A 22,665-nucleotide genomic window follows, 5' to 3' on the forward strand; every position below is an offset into this window, starting at 1 on the left:
TAAATTACAGTAGTTTGGTCTGAATTCTTAAATGTAGTCACAAGGAAATAGTTTGAAGTTAACAAAACGAGAGGGAACTGTTCAATAAAACATTTGGGATTCAAATATTAAGTTATTTACATTAAGAAAAAGTTCGTGTTTAAAAAAAAAAAATCGAATTCACCCGAGGGTATCCTCAGGCTAGTCACGTCTTAGGGATAGTAGAGGGAAAATGGCGGTTCTGGCGCTCCTAAATTGTGCCAGATCCAAACACCTCCAAATCTGACCGGGTAATCATCGAGTTCAACAAAGCTGTAAGCCATACCCATCAGCACCATTCTACCCCTCCTATCATCGAATTTGACGAGGCTGAAATCCGCACCGTCACAAAAAAAAAAGAGGAATCGTTTTAAAAGATCTAAAGATTTAAGAGATTTAAATCAGTATAGATATACTCAGATCTCAGAACTGTTAAATAATAATTTTGTTCAGAATAATGTTTGAAATAAATAGGTTTATGGCAGAGAAGTTTAAAATAAACAACAGACTAAAGGGTTTTTGTAAGCATATGCTTATTTTTTTCGAAAAATGAGTTTAAAAAAGCACTCACACAAAACAAATAGGGTGAAGGGACCGGTAATTTAGAGCTTAAGAAAAAATTCGAGTTTCGTTTAGAATATCTTCCGTTATTTTGGCTCCAGGTGTTGGTTGGTACAATTGTGCCGCTCCATTAGATTGTATTATGTATTCAGTAAATTCGATTTTTATGTCAACCAAAAATTATTACTTTTTTTAAAGTATTTCAATGACCCGGTGATTGACATACCGAATTTTCGGTGGTACCAGTGATTGACATGGGGTGGGACCAGTGATTGACAACAAGTATAATCCTGAAACGACCTAAAAAATTCAAAATACCTAAATCACTGTTCCACTTAGATTTTTAACAACAAAAATCAGTCTTATTCATAATTAATAACAATCGGTTTTTAAATTGGCCCACCTAAATAATGTAATATTTTTCAACATTACGCTTTTTCATGCAGTTATTGACGATCAACCCTTATACAACTATCCTACCGGAGTGTTTTAATTTCGTTCAAACCTTCTAGGGCATCTGCGTCATTCAATTATCGAGAAACATCAGTATACAAAAAGTTCAAAAGTTTCAAAGATGAAATTTTGTGCTCTTACACACTGTTTTACTGAGTAGTATGCTATAGTTTTCTTGAGTACAGATCCATTAGTTGGGAAGATATTGAGAGTTGAATTTTTTTTGGGTCCTGGTTTTGCTGTGAAATGAAGCCCTTATAATTCCCACAGTAAACAACAGATTATTCGTATGAAATTTTGTGCTCTTACACACTGTTTTACTGAGTAGTATGCTATAGTTTTCTTGAGTACAGATCCATTAGTTGGGAAGATATTGAGAGTTGAATTTTTTTTGGGTCATGGTTTTGCTGTGAAATTGGGCCCTTATAATTCCCACAGTAAGCAACAGATTATTCGTATGAAATTTTGTGCTCTTACACACTGTTTTACTGAGTAGTATGCTATAGTTTTCTTGAGTACAGATCCATTAGTTGGGAAGATATTGAGAGTTGAATTTTTTTTGGGTCATGGTTTTGCTGTGAAATTGGGCCCTTATAACTCCCACAGTAAGCAACAGATTATTCGTATGAAATTTTGTGCTCTTACACACTGTTTTACTGAGTAGTATGCTATAGTTTTCTTGAGTACAGATCCATTAGTTGGGAAGATATTGAGAGTTGAATTTTTTTTGGGTCATGGTTTTGCTGTGAAATTGGGCCCTTATAATTCCCACAGTAAACAACAGATTATTCGTATGATATTTTGTGCTCTCACACACTCTGTTTTACTGAGTAGTATGCTATAGTTTTCTTGAGTACAGATCCATTAGTTGAGAAGATATTGAGAGTTGAATTTTTTTTGGGTCATGGTTTTGCTGTGAAATTGGGCCCTTATAATTCCCACAGTAAACAACAGATTATTCGTATGAAATTTTGTGCTCTCACACACTCTGTTTTACTGAGTAGTATGCTATAGTTTTCTTGAGTACAGATCCATTAGTTGGGAAGATATTGAGAGTTGAATTTTTTTTGGGTCATGGTTTTGCTGTGAAATTGGGCCCTTATAATTCCCACAGTAAACAACAGATTATTCGTATGATATTTTGTGCTCTCACACACTCTGTTTTACTGAGTAGTATGCTATAGTTTTCTTGAGTACAGATCCATTAGTTGGGAAGATATTGAGAGTTGAATTTTTTTTGGGTCATGGTTTTGCTGTGAAATTGGGCCCTTATAATTCCCACAGTAAACAACAGATTATTCGTATGAAATTTTGTGCTCTCACACACTCTGTTTTACTGAGTAGTATGCTATAGTTTTCTTGAGTACAGATCCATTAGTTGGGAAGATATTGAGAGTTGAATTTTTTTTGGGTCATGGTTTTGCTGTGAAATTGGGCCCTTATAATTCCCACAGTAAACAACAGATTATTCGTATGATATTTTGTGCTCTCACACACTCTGTTTTACTGAGTAGTATGCTATAGTTTTCTTGAGTACAGATCCATTAGTTGGGAAGATATTGAGAGTTGAATTTTTTTTGGGTCATGGTTTTGCTGTGAAATTGGGCCCTTATAATTCCCACAGTAAACAACAGATTATTCGTATGATATTTTGTGCTCTCACACACTCTGTTTTACTGAGTAGTATGCTATAGTTTTCTTGAGTACAGATCCATTAGTTGAGAAGATATTGAGAGTTGAATTTTTTTTGGGTCATGGTTTTGCTGTGAAATTGGGCCCTTATAATTCCCACAGTAAACAACAGATTATTCGTATGAAATTTTGAGCTCTTACACACTCTGTTTTATTGAGTAGTATGCTATAGTTTTCTTGAGTACAGATCCAATAGTTGAGAAGATATTGAGAGTTGACATTTTTTTGGGTTGTGGTTTTGCTGTGAAATGGGGCCCTTGTAACTCGCACAGTAAGCAACAGATTATTCTATGAAATTTTGTGCTCTCACACACTCTGTTTTACTGAGTAGTATGCTATAGTTTTCTTGAGTACAGATCCATTAGTTGAGGAGATATTGAGAGTTGAAATTTTTTTGGGGCCGTGGTTTTGCTGTGAAATGGGGCCCTTATAATTCCCACAGTAAACAACTGATTATTCGTATGAAATTTTGTGCTCTTACACACTCTATTTTACTGAGTAGTGTGCTATAGTTTTCTTGAGTAATGATCTATTAGTAGAGGAGTTATTGAGAGTTGAAATTTTTTTGGGTCATGGTTTTGATGTGAAATAGGGCTGGATGCGGGTACCACGGTAGCCGAGCGGTTATAGGCTAGACCCGCAACGCTAATATGTATTGTTGGTTAGTGGATTCGATTCCATGTCTACGTTGGATTTTATTTAATGGTTAATATGAGAAATTTATAGGAAAGAATGTTAGGCGGTTAGAGGCTAGACCCGCAAAGCTAAGAAGTATTGTTGGTTAGTGGATTCGATTCCTCAGTCTAGGTCTTGATTTTTATTTAATGTTTAATAAGAGAAATTTATAGTAAAGTATGTTAGGCGGTGATAGGCTAGACCGCAAAGCTAAGATGTATTGTTGGTTAGTGGGTTCGATTCCTCAGTCTAGGTCTTGTATTCTATTTAATGGTTAATATGAGAAATTTGCAATTAAGTATGATCGCTAATCGCCTCCGTCCACGACACCTAATTTGGGTAGTTGGACGTAAAGGCCACCTGAAACTTTCCTTTTTCTTACTCTTTCGGATATTACTTGTCACTTCCGACAAGAAAACTTCAAAATCCTTTCTTAGGAAGGGGGTAGACATTCTTATTTCTTCAGTTTACGTATAGGTACTTATTTATTTTTAATTTAAGGCGCTTGAACCTCCGAGGTCATTAGCACTTGCAGCTTTTTTTCAGTTCACTGACGGGCCTTCGGACTGTTTTTCTCTCGTTACAGACATCAGTGAGCTATAAGAAGCTCCTAGGAAGAGAAAGTTCAAGGGACGGCGCCTGGATTCGAAGCCAGGATCTCCGCGTTATAAGCCAGTGTACACAACGCACTTAGCTGATATGTTCTTTACAAAAAAAGTTTACTAATACAATGCCTCCCTAAATTAAGGCACTATAATTAGTAAAAATTCCATGGCCCAAGAATTTAAATTACTACAGTAAAATGTATAATTATTTGAAGTTAAATTTAAAACTGGAATGCTCTAATGCATGATTAAAGCAAGTTTATTAATATTATTATTTCTTGTAAATGCTTTTAAAAGTTAAGAACATTTCTTAATTTACATACTGATGAACTTAAATATAAGCACCACCATACATGTGAAGTCCATTAAAGTGTAGTAAATTACACTTTCAAAATGGGATAGAAAGCAAAAGCAAAAAGAAAAAAAACTAGAAATGTTCTGTGATTATTTTTATTATAATTGTTATTATTCTAATGATTTTGGTAGTTTAAAGTATTTCTTGATGTTTATATACTCGTAGATTTGTGATATTCTAAAAGATTATCAGTGTGGGCAGGGGAATAAATAAATGCAAACCTTGTAAAACTTTGTTTAAGAGATATCTTGCAAATTATGCTTTATAAGTTACTAATACTGAAGTTAAGAATAAATAATATTATATAGAATTGAATATATATGTAGGAAGCAATGAAAATGTACATAACCATTTAGGTGAGTTAACGTCTAGCATATACGTATGTATTAAGAGTATTAGTATAATATTGCCGCCTTAAATTGATTTCCTTATATTGAAGGTCTGATAAATACTTGAGATCTACTTTACTGCGTGATTTAATTGAATCGATTTATAGATATAGTTATCCTTCCTGAAAGGTAATAATTTAATACTAGAAGATGTATTAAAATTTATGCATAATACTACCTTTTTTTCTATTAACCTAACAGTATTATTAATTCAGTAATTTTCTATATTCTATTATTCTGGTGTAGCTGATATTCTGAGAAAGTGTGTGTGTTAATGTAGGTGAGCTAGAGTGCTTTGGGTGGCCTAAACCAATATATCTAAAACCCATGGACATCAACGACATCTTCAGATTAGAGAGTAGTGTCTTTGGGCTCAGTCGTAGGGCTACTGCTAGATCGAGTATACTCTGGCTGCCCTTTTTCAGGCTTTCTCCTCGCTAATAGATTTCCCTACAGCACCCAGTCAGATGATGGTCCAGTATTGTAACCAGACTACGGTAACCAAGGCCGTGGCTCTGAAAAGCTGAATGATCTTAGAAGTTGGAGCACCTTCAAAGACTTTGCCTCTTTGCTCGTTTAAGATCCCCTAGGCTAGGAAGTATCATATATAGCAACTTCTGCTTCTATGGCAACACTGCTAAGTAATGGTTCAGTGATTTCCAGAGAGATTTAGAGGTTACTCTAATCTTTTTCGATGCAAGTATGAACTTATTCAGGCTAATCTCTAGCAATCAATCAATAGTAACTTTAAATGAACTTTCAAGAACAATTAAAATCAACGTGTATTTAATTAAAAACTGTTTAATATTGTGCTTTAATCGTGGGTTAATAAACAGTAATCAATTGTTAAAATATTTTAACCTTTTAATACGATATTAAGGGATTATCCCTTACTATCCATTATTACTGATTATGGCTGTAATTGACAAAATTTTACTGCGAGTTGAGAAGGCTTTGGATGAGTAGATTAGAACTCGTGCAGCTGGTTTGGAATGGAATTGCTGGCTAAACGGGATTTGGCTAAGTTGGATAAGTAGGACGTTCTCAGGTTGGTGTGAATGGTTAGGTTACGATACTTAAAATGGAGTGTTAACTATAGTGCTTAGGATTTTGGATTGTAAGAATTGAATGCGATATATTTTGTCCATTTGGCAGTTCTGTGTAGTTCGTGCCCGTAAGTCCATTTGGGGGCTAGTAGTTGTGCAATGTAAACTTTGTCTCCTTAATTTTCTTTAATGTGGTAGTTCACTTCATATCGTTAAAGTCGAAGTTTATAGTATTTTAAGGAAAATTTATGTGTCAGAACATTTCCCTGTTTGTTTTTTTATCAGTAAACTGGGAAAGTGTTAGCATTTTTCAGAAAAACATCAGTTTCAAGTATCGCACTCAGCATCTTCACAGCATCCTTCCTCTTCTCATGGTGCAGCATTCCTCTCTTACTCGTCCCTCGATAAATGACTGTTCTTAACCAGTAATTAGATTTCAGGGTCACAATAGAATTTGAGTTAGCTTGAATTGATAACAAGATTCGCTGTATGGATCGCCAAGACCAAGTAATTTCACACAATTACTGGGCTTGATTTAATTAAAACCTAATAAAGACTTACTAGATCCATATCTATAATGGAAGAAATGGCTATTCCATTTCCCCTATAGACTATATTTGTCTATATTAACCGATAATCTAGGGACAAAAATTTATTATGTAACCATTTACATTATGAATAGGCTTGAAATTAAAATAATAATAATAATAATTAAAAAGCAATCTTTTAAATGATTCAAAATATAGATCAGTAATTTAGATCTTTTAATAAATCTCATTCGTTTTATAGTAAAACTAATTTACAAGTTGAATTCGTATTGTAAGAATTAAAAATGGAGGTAGTTTTATCTGCCCTAAATAAACAACTGACGTATTGTTTGATTAATGAAACTATTGTAAAATAACTATATATGTTTGGTTTCGAAACACTAATTATTAAATTGGATTGAGAGTTAATTACAAACAAATTGACCTTCGCGAGGAATTTAAATTAAAATTACAAATGTAATTTGAAGTTATAGCTACAAATTATCACCTTTGCGTTCATTGAATTGCATTTTTTTTTTTTTTTTTTTGAACATTTTAAACTCATAGCCATTGCCATTAATCTCGAGATTTAAGGAAATATAGAACTGTAATTATAGTTTACGTTTGAGCAATTCTTTTGCTTAAATGTTTAATTTAATTTGAGTTATTAGTTAGTTTTTTTTTGTTTTTGAATTAGAACTTAACCTAACCACTACAGCTTGATTTGAACAGACAAACTTATCGTGCTTTACATAGCCCACAATTTGAGACATGCTAGAAATTTTAAATTTCTAAAGACACTTTTAAATTTAATTACACCTAAATATTAAAAAATTATTGAATACACTTTTTGTGATAATTTTGCACTTTTAATTAAATTAGATCGTAATGAATTAATTTTATTCATAATTAAAATTAACATTCAATTAAAAAAATATTTTCTTTTAAACAAAAAAAATTAAACAAAATAAATAAAAAAGCTAAAAATATTTTGAAGGTTTTATTTCTGAAAAGCTAAAAATAAATTAATTAAAAAAAAAAGCAAAATTTAATATTTGTATAGAGACTCAAACACACAATCGACAAAATGATTTCTATCTCTTTTTTTTAACAGTCATTTGTAAAAAAATATTGTTTTTTGATTACCTTCAAGGTAGTGTTTTTGCAAAGTCATTCAATTTCTTAATGAAATCTTGTAAAATTAGCTATTGGAACTTTCTCTGTATCGGCTATTTTTATAAGTACGAGATTTGGTTTTTGTACAACTTAATTGTAATAATAATAAAACATCTGTCATTGGATAGACATTTGTCATTAGGCTGGATTATTTGGGATTTGTTCTGATTGAATCTTAATTTGGCTAGATGATTGAAGAAATTGTCGATTAAGTAAAAGTTTTGTAAAGAAGTTAAGTAATGCCTATTCATTTCAGGCGGCCTTTACCTCCATCAAATTAGGTGTCATGGACGGAGGCGACTAGCTAAACGTACTTTACTGTATCTGTCTCATATTAACCATTAAATAGAATCCAAGACCTAATACAGGGGAATCGAATCCACTAACCAACAATACATCTAAGCTTTGCGGGTCTAGCCTATAACCGCCAAACATACTTTACTATAAATTTCTCATATTAACCATTAAATATCCAAGACCTAATACAGGGGAATCGAATCCACTAACCAACAATACATCTTAGCTTTGCGGGTCTAGCCTATATCCGCCTAACATTCTTTACTATTAATTTATCATATTAACACATTAAATAAAATACAAGACCTAGACTAGTACCGCAATACATCTTAGCTGTGCAGGCCTTGCCTATAACCGCTCGACAGTCGTGGCGCTCACCACCTTACTGATTCCTTACCTCCACCAATGAGTCCTACGCGCCTAAAATTGAAAACAAAAAACAAAAAGGCAGAGAAATTCCCGCAAAAATTCAGATTAGCTTTCTGTTATTTTTCTATTTCCACAGCATTTAGTTGTAAGCTTTTGATATTGATTCTCTTAGTCCGCTATGATTTTGAAATCTCTAGGAATTTTCCAAGCGAGAGAAAAATTCTCATTATAATTAATAATTAATGCGCTATCATCTTGGACTGATCATGATACAATGGTAACATATGTTGCGTATCCGACGTGTAAACATGCTAGTGTTTCAATATGATAAATAACAATGATATATATATCTCTATCTAGTAATTAAAACAAAGACTATTGTTAGATTATGTAAATCAGGCTAGTATTGTAAATACAAACTAGCCCTGTACGCAAACGTGATTACGTCTTTAAATACTAGATTGCATTGAACACGTCACTTGAGAAATAGTTTAACCTTAAGGAAGGAGTGTTGGATCATTAGTGTTAATTATTTATTTTTATTTTTATTTTTTGTATTTAAGGCGCGTCAACATCTGAGGCATTGGCACCCGGAGCTTTTTTCAGCGTCCATTATGCTGTGAGCTCTAGCTTTTTTGGGAGAGTCATATCTCAGGAAATTTTTCTTGGAATTTGTAAATAAAGGATAGTTTGCGAGGATATCAGGGCCAATCGTGTGGGTATATCAAAGAGCCAAACTGGAAGGGCAGCCCTAAGACTGGGATCTCATGAAAAAGGGGAAATACCTGGAAGAAGTCTTCTCTCAGATACAGATTACACTGTCCATTACCGTGAAAAATACTCCTAAGAGGGGAAAAACTAAGAGCCAGCAGCTGGATTTGAACCCGAGAGCTCTGCGCAGGTATCCAGTATACGCTGACCGCTTAACCAATCCCTTCTTTTCGGTACGATTCGAAAACAAAATAAAAACTCACATAAGCTTAGATAATTTTTTTGGTAAACATCAAATTACTGAAGCTTTTACGTTAATTTTCAACAATAGGAAAACAAAAATTTTTCGCAATCAGGAAATCTCAAAATGACGAATACCCTTCCCCCCAAAAAACAACTTTTCTACAGCTGTTTAGATCCTACACTTTCTAGATACTTTTAATACTGTTTAAGGTCATCAACACCTGTAAATAATACTTTATTTATTCAGCTGTTCAACAAGAATGTATCAACATTTACATACATTGTCGCAAGAGTGTTTTCAATATTCTACCTACGTATCGTTTCTTTATGCACTAAATAGGGTCACGTTGCTCAAAATAAAGAAAAATAATAACTTATTTATTATAGTAAAGTTGTAAAATTGTTATTTATTGATTCAATAATTGATCGACTGAATTTAAATGTACACTCGCACGATATGTTCTTGGTTCAATAATTTTGGGGTAGTTAATGCCTCACAATATTAAAACAATTAGGCGCAATGGTAGCCGAGCGGTTATAGGCTAGACCCGCAAAGCTAAGATGTATTGTTGGTTAGTAGATTCGATTCCCCCGGTCTAGGTCTAGAATTCTATTTAATGGTTAATATGAGAAATTTATAGTAAAGTATGTTAGGCGGCTATAGCTAGACCCGCAATGCTAAGATGTATTGTTGGGTAGTGGATTCGATTCCCAGTCTAGGTCTTTGATTTTATTTAATGGTTAATATGAGAAATTTACAGTAATGTATGTTTGTTAGTCGCCTCCGTCCACTACACCTAATTTTTTGGCTTCTTTCCTTTTTCAAGTCATCCAGTCTCAAAGGCCTTCCTATATTTTTCAACTCCTTAAGTTTAAATCCTCAATACATTCCCGTAATCTCGCAGATCTCGCTCATCCGATCTCTATATTCCCTCACACCGTACCTCATCCTTTGACAAATCCTTCCTAATACGTGCTACCTCTCTCTGGAACTCCTTGCCATCATCTGTCCGCCATGCTCCTACCCTATCTATCTTTAAATCCCGTCTATTCAGTTATCTCCTTTCTATTCAGCTTCCTCCGAAATTCTAATTCTTTTAATTTATTTCCTTAATTTCTATAGTTATTTTTATTTTCACTTTTTGTAAATACTTACGTATATTTTCTGTTTAATCACAGGCCAAACTATTAAGGCCTCTATTTGTACCTGTTTCTATTCTTAGGGGACAATTGTCCCAGGATAATAAATTTCTTTTCTATTCTATTCTAATTACTGAATTATTTTTTAAATGGTTACTTTAAGATCTGTGTTACTCTTCATTGCAAAAAGGTAAAATAATCGATTATTGGTAATGAATAATTTTTAATATAGGGTGGACTCACAAGTCATAAATTTGTATCTGAAAGTTTTGGTTCTTTGGTCAGTCTGAGGAGTAAAACTTTTCATTCTACTCTAAAGCTCACTTAGAAGCATTACTACTTCATTGTACTTGAATGTGATCAGCGGGCAGTTTAGTTCCTTCTCTAAAGTAACTAATTGGGACTCATTTAACCGTACTTCAATCTGACTCATTGGGAGTGGGTGTTGGCCTAGTGGTCCAAGAGCGTGGCTTTGTAAGTGAGAGATACCCAGGGTCGAATCCAGCATATGACTACTTCTTATTTGTTAGAAAAAATTGTTTATTGTAAAATATGAGCTTCCGCCCCTGTCCAACCTAATTGGTAAGTTGGACGTTAAGCCCGCCTGAAAAAATTAGGCGATTACTTTACTTTTCTTCACTTTGGACTCATTTCCGTAAAGCTCTCTTTGTGGTACTTACATTGTGACTCATTTCGGGTATCATCGCTTCCTTAAGTAATCTCAATTTCTTGTAGCCTCTTTTGAAACTCTATCAAATTCAAGGCCATTTTATTTTTTATTTTTAAATAATGATCACCTGATTAGTTTCAAAAGCACTTTCAGTGGCACTTTCTAAGATTATTTTAGCACGAATAAAAAAGATATAATTTTTATGCTTGAATGAACAAAAAGTGCCTGCAGGTTTTATAATAAATTATTAATGTGAAAATTGTTAACAGTATTATTACAAAAGTTAGTTAAAATGCATTTACAGTTAGATTATTATTTATAGACTTACACAGAATTAACCTTTAAGCACAAACCTTCGTCGTTTTTCTCTAACTTTTATAGGTATCATAGTTTAGGATTTTTTTAAAAAAAATACTATTTGATTGGCTCATTAGGAAGTAGATTTAATTGATTGGTTCACAAAATGTTAGCCAATGTAAAGTACATAAATTTTAGAGGCTTATTAAATCAACATGGAAGAAGGAACTTTCAGATTGTTATAGATAGGAGGTCATTCATGTAAGTCGGGTGATTGATCGGAGGTGATCAAGACGAGGTTAAGAGGTTCTCTATATTAATGTCCTCATTTTTCTCATTTCAAGGAACTGCATCAAGTAGTTCTCTGGAACCATTTTTTGTTTTAAATAGGAAAAGAAAATTTATCTTTCAATAAAAACAGAGTTGTTAGGCCTTAACCCAATCGTCCGACCCAGGAAGTATTTCGAAATTTACATTTCTTTTTATTATAGTTTCATTTTTTAGACAATTAGTCAAATATTTCTGTCTCACTCTCTCTCTCTCTCTGCTATGCTCTGCCCCTCGGAAGAAGGGGGATTGCAATCGTATTTTTACCGGAAATACATACTATGTGGAGCTGTGAATACGAAGAAGTAAGTTTGTCTTTCTGTCCGTGGTTTGCGTATTTAAAAAAAAACAGCATCATCATCATCCAACGGCGCTACAACTCATTGCTGAGTCTTGGTCTGATCAACCAGTTTCCGGCTAGTTAGTCCTATTCTGTGCTGCTGCTCTCCCATTGGCGATATTCTCAATATCGACCTTACATCACCAGCAACACTGTCCGTCCATCGAAGCTTCAGCCTCCCAACATTCCTGGGTCCATGGAGGTGCTCATTCATCACCTTTTTAGGGATGTTCTTGTCCCTCATCCTAACCACATGACTGAAGTCTAGCCAACTTCATAAACTTTGACCAATATCTATTTAAAACAGCGCATGCAACCCCTTGATTCTTCGCCGCACAGTACTTTCCTTTTTGAAAACTAGGAGACCTCCGCTCATCTCTCTCTCTTATATGTGGTCTCCAAGTTTCAGAGCCGTATGTCCAAGACTGGGCGGATCCCAAGGGTCTTGTACAAAAAGCAACTTCTTCTGCCTTGATATCAGGTGACTTCCCAGATGGCTTTCGGAAGCCCAAAGTATAGCATCTGTTAGCCGCTACAATCCTTCCCCTTATTTCAGCTGACACGTCATTTATCTTCGTTCACCAGGGAGCCCAGGTAAACGAACTCAATTCTCACCTGACTTGTTTTTTTATATTCCGACCTGTTACCATGTACTTTGTCTTCTTTTCATTTCATCAAGGTTTGACGAAAAATCAAACAAACGGAAACGACACTAATATGAACTAATTTTTGTTCTTTTTTTACTTGGAGTTCCTCCCTTCCCTACCCAAAATGGCACCTTAACTTCCGTCAATATATTATATATGCACGTAGATCATAGATTTGTTACACTTATTTTGAAAATTATTTCTAGACAACATATTCTTTTTGAAGGCTATTTTCTTTTTTTGTAGATGACCTTCCCACTAAATTATTGCAACAGTACAGAGAGTTACAGTTAGGAAAAATCCCATGTGTGTTAGATTATGTTATAAAGAATAATTGAAGATCCTCTATTTTAGTGTTCAGACTTACGCCACCTCTGAGTAATGTAAGGCCAAAAAAGACCTTGTACGAACTGAAGACGACAATCTATTAGGCAAGTTAAATGTGATATTTGGTAAAAAAAAAAAATTATTATAAATTTGTCAGGGTGATATTTGCGTGTATGAGATTGTGGTCGTGACGTAGGTCACGATGGTATAATCGAAATGATGCGCTCTAAGTATCACTGTAAACGGATTTCTTACATAGTTTATTTCTTACAACATGTTATATCGTTTACGATATAACATGATTACCTTTCAGCCTAGCAAGAAATATCTGTATAGCAAGAAATAACTGTGTAAAGTCCATATTATTTCTGAGTTTAGCTGGTGATAAGTAAATTTGTTTTCCATTATTATTATAATTATTTAACCTCTGCCTCATTTTCTTACTTGTGAGAAATCTTTCTTAAATTCTGCTCATTCCTCGTCATGCTAAGGTCATTTAAGAATACAGCTTGCCGTCTATAAATCAACAACTATCCTGCAACAATGAATTTAGCGTTCAATCATCCCAAATACTTCAACTGCTTCTCTTTTTTCTACTTTCTCTGAGAAATATTGTATTCATTTCAAATTTCTGTATTGAGTTTTCCTCTCCAAAACATTTTTGCAGTATTTTGAGGTCTTCTTAACCAGTTAAGCGTGGAATTTAGTTTTAAGAACCCCCCCCCCCCCCACAGTGTGCGGAATTAAAATCAGACAATGACGTGAACATACACTTCAAACGCAGGGCAAAAACAACCAAAAGTTTACAACGTCGTAATCAAGTCACTGCAAGCGACTTTTTCTGCAATCTTTCTGGGGCTTGAGATTACAAAGGAGCATTCTGTGCTCTTTCAAAAATCTTGCACCGCTTCACGTCATGCATTGCTCTTAGTTAACTAGAGACGCATGAGTATTTTACAAGGAAGAGAAGAGCTTTGAATTCTGTGCTGAAAATGAAATCATGCTCGTACTGAGATCCTGAACCTCCTATCTAAGGTAAAAAACGGCATTGCACAAGGGTTTGAGAGCTTCTATTTGTGTGCGTAATTCCCAATCTCTAATGCGAGTCTAAACATGTACCAACCACTTATCATTTGACTGAATCCCACCGCAGTTTTATTGATAAGATAAAAGAAACATCCAACCAAATAATCTTCTTAGTGCATTTTATTAAAATTTCGAGTTTTTATAGTTAATGGCAATTTTATATTTTTCACAACGAGTATACCACGTCGAACGCACGTAATAGAGATTTGGTTTGACGTGTATACACGTCATACACGCTTAACTGGTTAATCTAAAAATAAAAAATAAAATGGTTATCAAATCTGTCTTTTTCTCTAAATTTTGCTTTTTCTCTAAAGTATATTGGATTATACTTCGCTCCTAACAACAATTAGTGAGAAAAATAATTCCTAAACTAATCTTTTATTGCTTAGAAAAGTGCTTTTAAATTCCTGAAGATAGTATCTAGGTTTGCTCGATCATGATTGGCCATTAATTTCTCTTTTCACTCTCGAAAGTAACGTATCATTCATCCAATAAAAATGCTTTGAAAATATAAAAAAAACCACATAATTAAAACTCGATCAAGATGGCAGCAGCAAAAGCTGTCATTACAGTCAGCTGTTTTTAAACCAAAACAAATTGTAACCTCCACATGGATCTAAAACTTCTACTGGTGTAGCAGCATTTCTCCGTTTCAATTATTCACTGGCTGAAGCCTCACGTCCATGCTGAAATGATTGACAGATAGTGCTCTCAAGCCCTCAATTCTCAATGAATCAGATCTCAAAAGTATGAGGAAGAAAAATAACGAGTAAGCTACATTTTATTATGCATGAAACTTAATTATGAATCAGTAATGTCACAACTAATCGTGGTTGGTAACCAACTATTTTCGAATATTTGAGTGTTACTTTATTTTGTGTTCTTGCTCATACCAAATTTAGGTTTATAACAGCTTAGATGTTTGCAAGTATACTGGGTTTGCTTAGGCAAACTAGGTCTCTGCAATATTATGTTAATATAAGATATTTTATTATTCATTGTTTTTGGTTACTGATTCATGATCCATTAATCCTGAAGGAAGAAAAGAATAATGCCAATTTCAGCCTTGATTTTATTATTTTTACGAGCTTTCAACAGAATATTGTTATAATTCTTATAATTATATGTATATAATATAAAATTAAATGTTCTTTTAACATAATTATTACAACTATACTGTGAAATATGTTTAACAGACCTGAAAATGACTTAGGACCATAGGTCGAAAGCTCAACAAAATAATAAAATCATGACTGAAATTGGTATTATTCTTTTCTTCTGTACGATATTTTGTTAGAAAATGTGGTTAGGTCCACAATGTACGATAATATCCGTCCTGGCATGCATCTCTAACCGGTTCCGGTCTTTTATTGATCGCCATAAGTAGATAGATTAGTTTAGTGTAACTCACACAACACTTACTGATTACTTGACTAGACAAGAAAGAAAATAGTTCTGTGAATGTAAATATCCGATTATTGATTTTTTATTTGTATCGATTGATCGAATTGTTCGATTTGCTCCAAAATCATTGATTGGTTGACCATTTATTTATTTATTTATTTTTTAAAAGTATTCCTTTGCAGTAAAATGAAATTATATATAAAAAAAAATGCATAATATTTCATACATTATATAATAAAAATAGATTATTGCATACGAATCTATTAACTCACACGAAACCTGGAGACATGTTCAGACATGCTCTAAATATTTTTTGGTATTTGTGCGTGTGTATAATTAAGTAGAAGGATTTTTCCTTGTTGTCACATATCTTAAGTTCAATGTAACAACTTTTCCCTTTTTAAATACTTTTAAATTCTAAAGTTATTCAATTTTAATAAAATGTTATCTTCAACTTTTATCGACTTAGCTCCAGTTTTTTTGTATTTAATTAAAAGAAGACAATTCCCAAGCTTTTGGTATCTCTAAACCAATTTTGAAGATTCTTCTGGTTATGTAAATTTAGTTACAAATTTTTTTGGAAAAGGTTACAAGTTATTTTTTTTGGTAAACAATTTTTCTACCTGTTTATTGCGAAATAGAAGTGATTTTATTGATACACAGCTTCATGGGATTTAAAATTGTTATATAACCATTTAATCAGCTGATAGGAGACTTAATTTTTTAAAAATTTAATTAGTGAAAATTCCATTCAAATATTCTGATATAATGCAGCATTTTCTCGTGTGGCATTTAAGAAAAAGGTAGTAGAAGAGAAATATAATGCACTTCATCTATGTTCCAAATGAAATTGTTGATACACTTGCAAAGGAAGCCACCAATAGTGGGGAAATGGCTAATTATAAATTACCACACACCGATATCAAGGGTATAATTGCAAAAGCAGCACTACAAAAATGGCAGACAGATTACAATAATGGTGATAAAGGTAGATTCTATAAAACTATGGCAGATCAGTTACCTAGACAACCATGGTTTAAGGGAACTGTCACTAATAAATGGGTTGTTACGACAATAAGCAGGCTGAGAGCGAACCACGCGGTGTGCGGATCGTATCTACACAGGATCAACAAAAGGTCCTCTCCTCTTTGCGTAGATTGCAATGAGGAGGAAGATTTCAAACATGTAATAATGATATGTCCACGTTATGTGGTAGAAAGGAAACGAATGTTTGACGATATATACAGGTATTTAGATGCACCATTTCGCTACGAAGACATTATATTCTCCACCAACAGTTATGTGCTTAAGTCGATAGCAGAGCTAGCAATGAAATATGAATGTATTTAGAAGTTATAGCCGAATTAGAATGAATGGAACAAAATGCTTAGAGAAGGATTACGTGATTTTAATTTTGGTTAAGCGAGAAGGATGGCAGGAGCACAGAGTGCTGCTCCATCCATTAGCAGTAGTTTATGTAAATAGCGGTATATAGTAGAATGATGAATGTGTGAAGCGAATGTATTTGTAGGTAAGATGGAGAGTGAGTGATATTATAGTGATAAGCACCTAGACGATGCTGGCTGTATGGCGGAAGCCAATGCCAAAAAAAGAAAACAAAAAAAAAATCTATGTTCCAATCACTTCAAACCAGGGATTCAACCAATTTAAACGATTATATAATGTGGAATGTTTGTTGGTGATTAGATTATTTGAAGTAGTCGAAGAGTTTTACGATTCTTTCGAGGACTTGTTCAAAAACGATTATACAAAGGGGGGCACATCTGATTCTTTTCATTAATTGCCATCTATTTCCAAAATGAATTTAAAAAAATGATTAGATTACAAAATCTGTCATTTCATTTTTTTTTTATAAGGAACCATCTTTTAAACGAACGCTGTTAACATACTAATGAGTTTGAATATATAAAATATATAAAAACAAAAAAAAAAACGAACTCCACTCAGTAGAAGTGGTGAACCACTTCAGATAATGATCTGATTTGTTTACATTGTGAGTTAAGGTTGCATTTACTGTTTCACCTTGAGCAAACTTTACTCTCACTTCATCCTAACCGTGACCCCTAAACTCTGTGTGTTTTAATTATAATATAATATTTACTCGTACAAATAAAATAATCAAGGTTAGCTTTGGGTAATTTTTGTATAAGCTAAAAGTTCTGTTTATTTTTTTTGGGCTTTCCCTTAATTTTGAGGCAACAATGGTGCTGTTTTTGGTTACCGATGTTGTTGCTATTGTTGAAGTACCCCTTTGTGTTAAGTATGTGCGTATATTTTAAGCGATTTTTTCAGCCCCCCAAAAAATGTGTTAAATTCATAATTTATATTTTATTGGGATTCTATTTATAGAACCTGACGTGAAGTTAACGATAATAATTTTCCTCAAACCGCTTTTGTTAAATGTTTCCCCCCCCCTCCCCCAAGTTTTTCACGAAAAACGTTTTTCAACGTTTTTCTTTTAAGCTCTACCCCCACTTTGCACACCTGAAGCTTCATAAATTTTTATTTGGAATATTATTCCAACAAAATGAGCGTTTATGTCAGTTCAGGTTAGGTTAGGTTTTCTTCTTAGGGTGTCCTCTGAAATCTCTCTTCACTTTAAAAACCCTTGCAAGTGCTATAGCCCTCTTATATATCATTTAGGGCAATACCTTTTAACCCTAAATTTTGTCGAAAATCTGCTAACTTAAAAGCAAAACTTTACTGAATAGATTTCTGAATTTTGTTTTAAATTTTAAGGCCCTAGCTCTTCATCATTCTAATCCTCTGATGCTATAGCTCTTCATACTCTTCTCACCATCCTGATAATCTTTCATTGCTGTATATTCCTGCTTCGAAGAATTCAAAAATATTTTAATAAAGAATAGGCTCCCCATTGAGGAGTTAATTTCATACCCAAAATGGACTTACCTCGTTCATCACTAAGATGAATCTAAGATTTGAATTTAATTGCTAAGAATTTTTATTACTAATTTCAAAATGAAGGTAAAAAAAAGAATCTTTCCTTATTTAGGAAGTAAATTTTGGTTTATTTAGCTCATTTAATTAGTTTATTATTTATTGGTTTCTTTATCAATGTCTAATTCATGGCAACGAGTTACGTTATGAATGCATATCTTCTGCTGATGGTTTGCGCCCAAGCTGAACCCTTTTTAATATTATTTTTAATCTATGTATCCTTTATTGTTAATTAAAATAATAAAGGCCATTATCTGTCCATCTATCAGTCCAAATTGGTGCACTGCAAATAGCAAGAAACTAGAAATAACGGTGGTTGGCTTCACTTTCACCATAAATCTTATTAAATTGCCATCCATAACCATAAATAGAATTTAAGATTTCATCACTATATAAATTTCTCTTTCTAATCTTCTAATAACAAATCAAACGTAATCTATGCGTAAAATCTTATGCATAATATAAAAATTTTTTTAGAATATATGTATATATATCAAATATCTAAATATTATATAAAAATAATAAACAATAGTGACGTCATCGTGTATTATATTGTTCTAGTTTAAAATTTGTGTCGTCATATAAAAACTAGGAAGTCTTGGGAGACGAAAAGATATGGAAATGAAACCACAGAAACCGCCTTGTATAGTTAAAAAATAACCGCTACAGTCAACAGCTCTTTGTTTGTTATATAATTTATCATTTAGTATTCTACGCAGATATTTCTTATTATTACGATTCCCTTTTAGAATATTAAAACTTTACAGTAAAACAGTTGTGTATGCTGTTGATCGTCAAAAAACTGCACGGATAAAGCGTGACGTTGAAAAACACCCGATTTTGACAATGTTTTTCTCTCCTTTTTCCATAAAAGATAAAATTCCCAAATTTTCTTTAAAATATAGGGCAAATCCTCCTTTATAACTGTAATTTTTTTGGCAACTACGTAGATCAAATAGATTTTTGGAAAAAAAGTTGCCAATGTTCTTATACTTCTTCTTGTTACCTTTTTTTTTTTGTAAACAACGTAGCGCCTAAACGCGCGGACCGATTTTCATGAATGAGGTATCATTCGATTCACAATTTCATGTAGATGTGTTTTTTGGGGGTCACAACGCTGTACATCAAATGGGAGGGAAGTTAGCCCCAATTTTATGTAAGGCCCGCCTCTCTAAAACTGTTATTTATTAATAACTCTGTAAATCTGTGCCCGATTTTGATCATATTTGGCAGGATGAAGGGATTTTTATTGTTTTCCTAATCAATCCTGCTCTTTCTGCTGGGGAAGTGTTGCAATCGTTTCAAATTATCGACGGTTGAACCGATTTTCATGAACGAAGTGTTCATTTTAATAGAAATTTCCAATAGCTTTGCATTTTAGGAGTCTCGACTCAGTGCATCTTAAGGAAAGGAGTTTAACCTACGCAATATTTTTTAAGTTTTGCTTTTTATATTTAAAGTTTCTTTACAATTTTTACTTTTTGATACAGCTACAATAATCATGTCAAATTTTTTAAATTTTGAATATGTTTTTGGGGGTCCATTGAACACTAATATATTATTTGAGAATGATAATTTATATAAAGTTACGCTATTTTAGGCTACTTAATTTTATTAAAGTTATTATTTATTCTTTATTTATTAATATAATAATTTTTTTTATTCTCATTTCAGAAGGAAGTGGAATTAGCAGTAAAACTTCGATGCCATTAGATTTAGGTAAGTGAAAACTTTTAATTATTTAAGTTTCTATAACTTTCTTTCCTGTGTGATCATTGAGCCATAAATAACTATTTTAAAGCTTCCTCAGGATATCTTGACAAACAATAGCTCAAAATTACGCTAGCAGATCGATTATGAGAGATTACGAGTGAGTCGTTTGTCGAGATATCATACAATACAATATTGTACTTGAAATTGAGACTTTATTTTCCCCTTTTACTGTCGTTATAAAAATCACTGGCCTACAATAAAAAAAGTCCCGCCTGTGTTTATTTAAATATGTGAATAAATCGTACGTTGTTAATTTTAATTTATATTTCAAATTTTATCGTTTTTATGACTTAATAGTATAGAACCTTAAAGCTAATATCAAAGAAACCCTGAACCTTCCATTTTTTACAGCCTCTAGGATCATAAATATCATCATAATTCATAATTGATTTTATGTTTTCTGTTTACAAACTGTTTTTTACTCTAAAAATAAATTATTGAATCAGTTCTGCATACTGCAGTTTATTGTTCATTCTTTTAAATCACTGACAATCTTTTTACTTAATCTTTTTTTTTTTTTTTTTTTGTATTTCGAACGTCGAATTGGTTTTAAAATCGTTCTTCTGTAAGGTTATTTTGCTCCAGGTGCATGTTTTACGCGGTTGATGCTTATACAGGGTGATCCATTTAAAACGCGCCAATCGCTAATAACTTTTTAGGAAAGCGGAAATCCGGAAAAACCCACGAAGTAAACTATGCGTTTTTTAGGGTCTAGTTTTCAAATTGTTTACCATCGATGCTGTATCTTTATTTTTGGCAGAGTTACGGCCAAAAACCTGATTTGAGTTACATAAAGACCACTGGTTTTGACAATGATTATGAAAACTACATAAAATACTGTGAAAAATGACGTTAACCCCGTATCGATACCCCTAATATTTGTCGAGATATTTAAGATCAAAGTTACAATTTTTTCTATTCATGAACGGTTGTCAATATTAATTTTCCACCAGAAATACACCAGTTTTGTGAAGTCCTCTGACTTCCAAAAAAATGATTATTTGTGACGCAAAGTAAAATAATAATAATAATAATAATTGAAGGTTTTTAAATAATGTAGTGTAATGTAGTGGTTGAGGGAGATTCAGGATAAATTTGTTTTATCATCAAATAAAAGCAATCATCACATCATTTTAATGTACCCCACATATGCAAGACTTCTTGACCTATGATTACGGTAAGAATATCTTGACAGGGTGTTGGGGGCGTGGTTTTGTAAGTGGGAGATCCTAAGTTCGAAAGTCGTAGTGGAGTCTGAATTGTATCCATATGGTTTTAGAGTGATCAGTGAGGAACTCAGAGAAATTTACAAGATTTATTTGGGTTTTAACTCTTCAGAATTTATGCTAAAATTTTTTTTTATTTTTATTTTATTTATTTATCCTTTTAATGAGATTTCCACCTGTACCCACAGGGTACAATAGGTAAATGCGATAAATGTATAAATATCGTGCCAGACGTGAATGACGGTCATTCAGTGATGGCCGCCATTAGTCACCCAGTTGGTCACGGGGCCAACGGCGCCTCAGCCGTCTTCCATGATTGGAGGGTAGCGTAGTTGAAGATAAGTTTGCAGCTAAAGGGTTGGGATGAAGTGAGAGTTTTTGGTGAAAATTTTTATTTTGGATTTTGGCAAGTTCGGAGATGAGTGGAATTTGGGGATCTGTATGGATTGTGTGGTTGCTAATATAGAATGAAGCGTCTACTATTTTGGATTGGAGTGTTTGCAGTCTATTGATGTTGGATTTTTTAGCTGTTCCGTAAAGTTCGAGTCCGTAAGTCCCATATTGGTGTGAGAAGAGCTGTATAGAGTGAGAGTTTTGAGCGTTTGTCGAGTAGTCTGGCTAGAAGTTTGTATCGTTTGTTTAGTTCGGTACGTTTAAGTCTCGTATGGGGGTTCCAGGTAAGTCTCTTGTCTAGGTACATTCCTAGGTACCGCACATGGTCGGCTGGTGGGACAGGTGGTATGACGTAAGAAGACAGGTGGTGGAGTTTGTCGTTTGAGTGTGAAGACTATGTATTTAGACTTAGTTGGGTTAATTTTTGTACGCCAGTTTTCTAACCAAGGTTCTATTGAGTGAAGGTGGGGACTGTAGTGAGCGTACTGCGAGGATAGGGTCAGTGTGTGTGGAGAGAATGGCAGTGTCGTCAGAGAAGGTGTAAATAGAGGTATTAAGGTTAGAAGGTAAGTCGGCAGTGTTGATAGTGTAAAGTAGAGGAGCTAAGACACTTCCTTGTGGCACAACAGGTTTTAAATTTAAGCAAAAAATTTGACTCCATTAATTGGGTACATTTTTTAAACATATAATAGCTGGAAACCACAGCAACCAGTGGAAAATAGTTTTGGTCAGATTCTTTGGGAATTGGCCAGAAATTCTATTATTTAGATAATAATTTTTGCCCTTATGTAATCTACCAATGACACTCTAATGTATCAAAAAAATTGTAAACAATATTTTAGGCACCATTAAATCAACAACATATATTGCCTAATAATTCATTTAACAAAACTGCCCACAATAATTCAGCTTTACTGAATAAAATTTAAAGCAAAA

At 33.3% G+C, this 22,665-nt stretch overlaps 1 protein-coding gene across 1 annotated transcript in view; it reads left to right on the forward strand.

Moving 5' to 3' along the window:
* Window positions 1-22,665, forward strand: part of LOC141460319 (uncharacterized) — a 122,758-nt gene that overhangs the window by 11,978 nt on the left and 88,115 nt on the right. The window contains exon 3 of the mRNA XM_074140208.1: window positions 20,012-20,056. Within this exon, the coding sequence (XP_073996309.1) occupies window positions 20,012-20,056 (45 nt within the window). The remainder of the gene's footprint in view (window positions 1-20,011; window positions 20,057-22,665) is intronic.

The sequence above is a fragment of the Rhodnius prolixus genome, unplaced genomic scaffold (genome assembly GCF_049639745.1).
Source record: "Rhodnius prolixus isolate KJV_2025 unplaced genomic scaffold, Rpr scaffold_6, whole genome shotgun sequence".
In the NCBI taxonomy this organism is placed as follows: Eukaryota; Metazoa; Arthropoda; class Insecta; order Hemiptera; family Reduviidae; genus Rhodnius; species Rhodnius prolixus.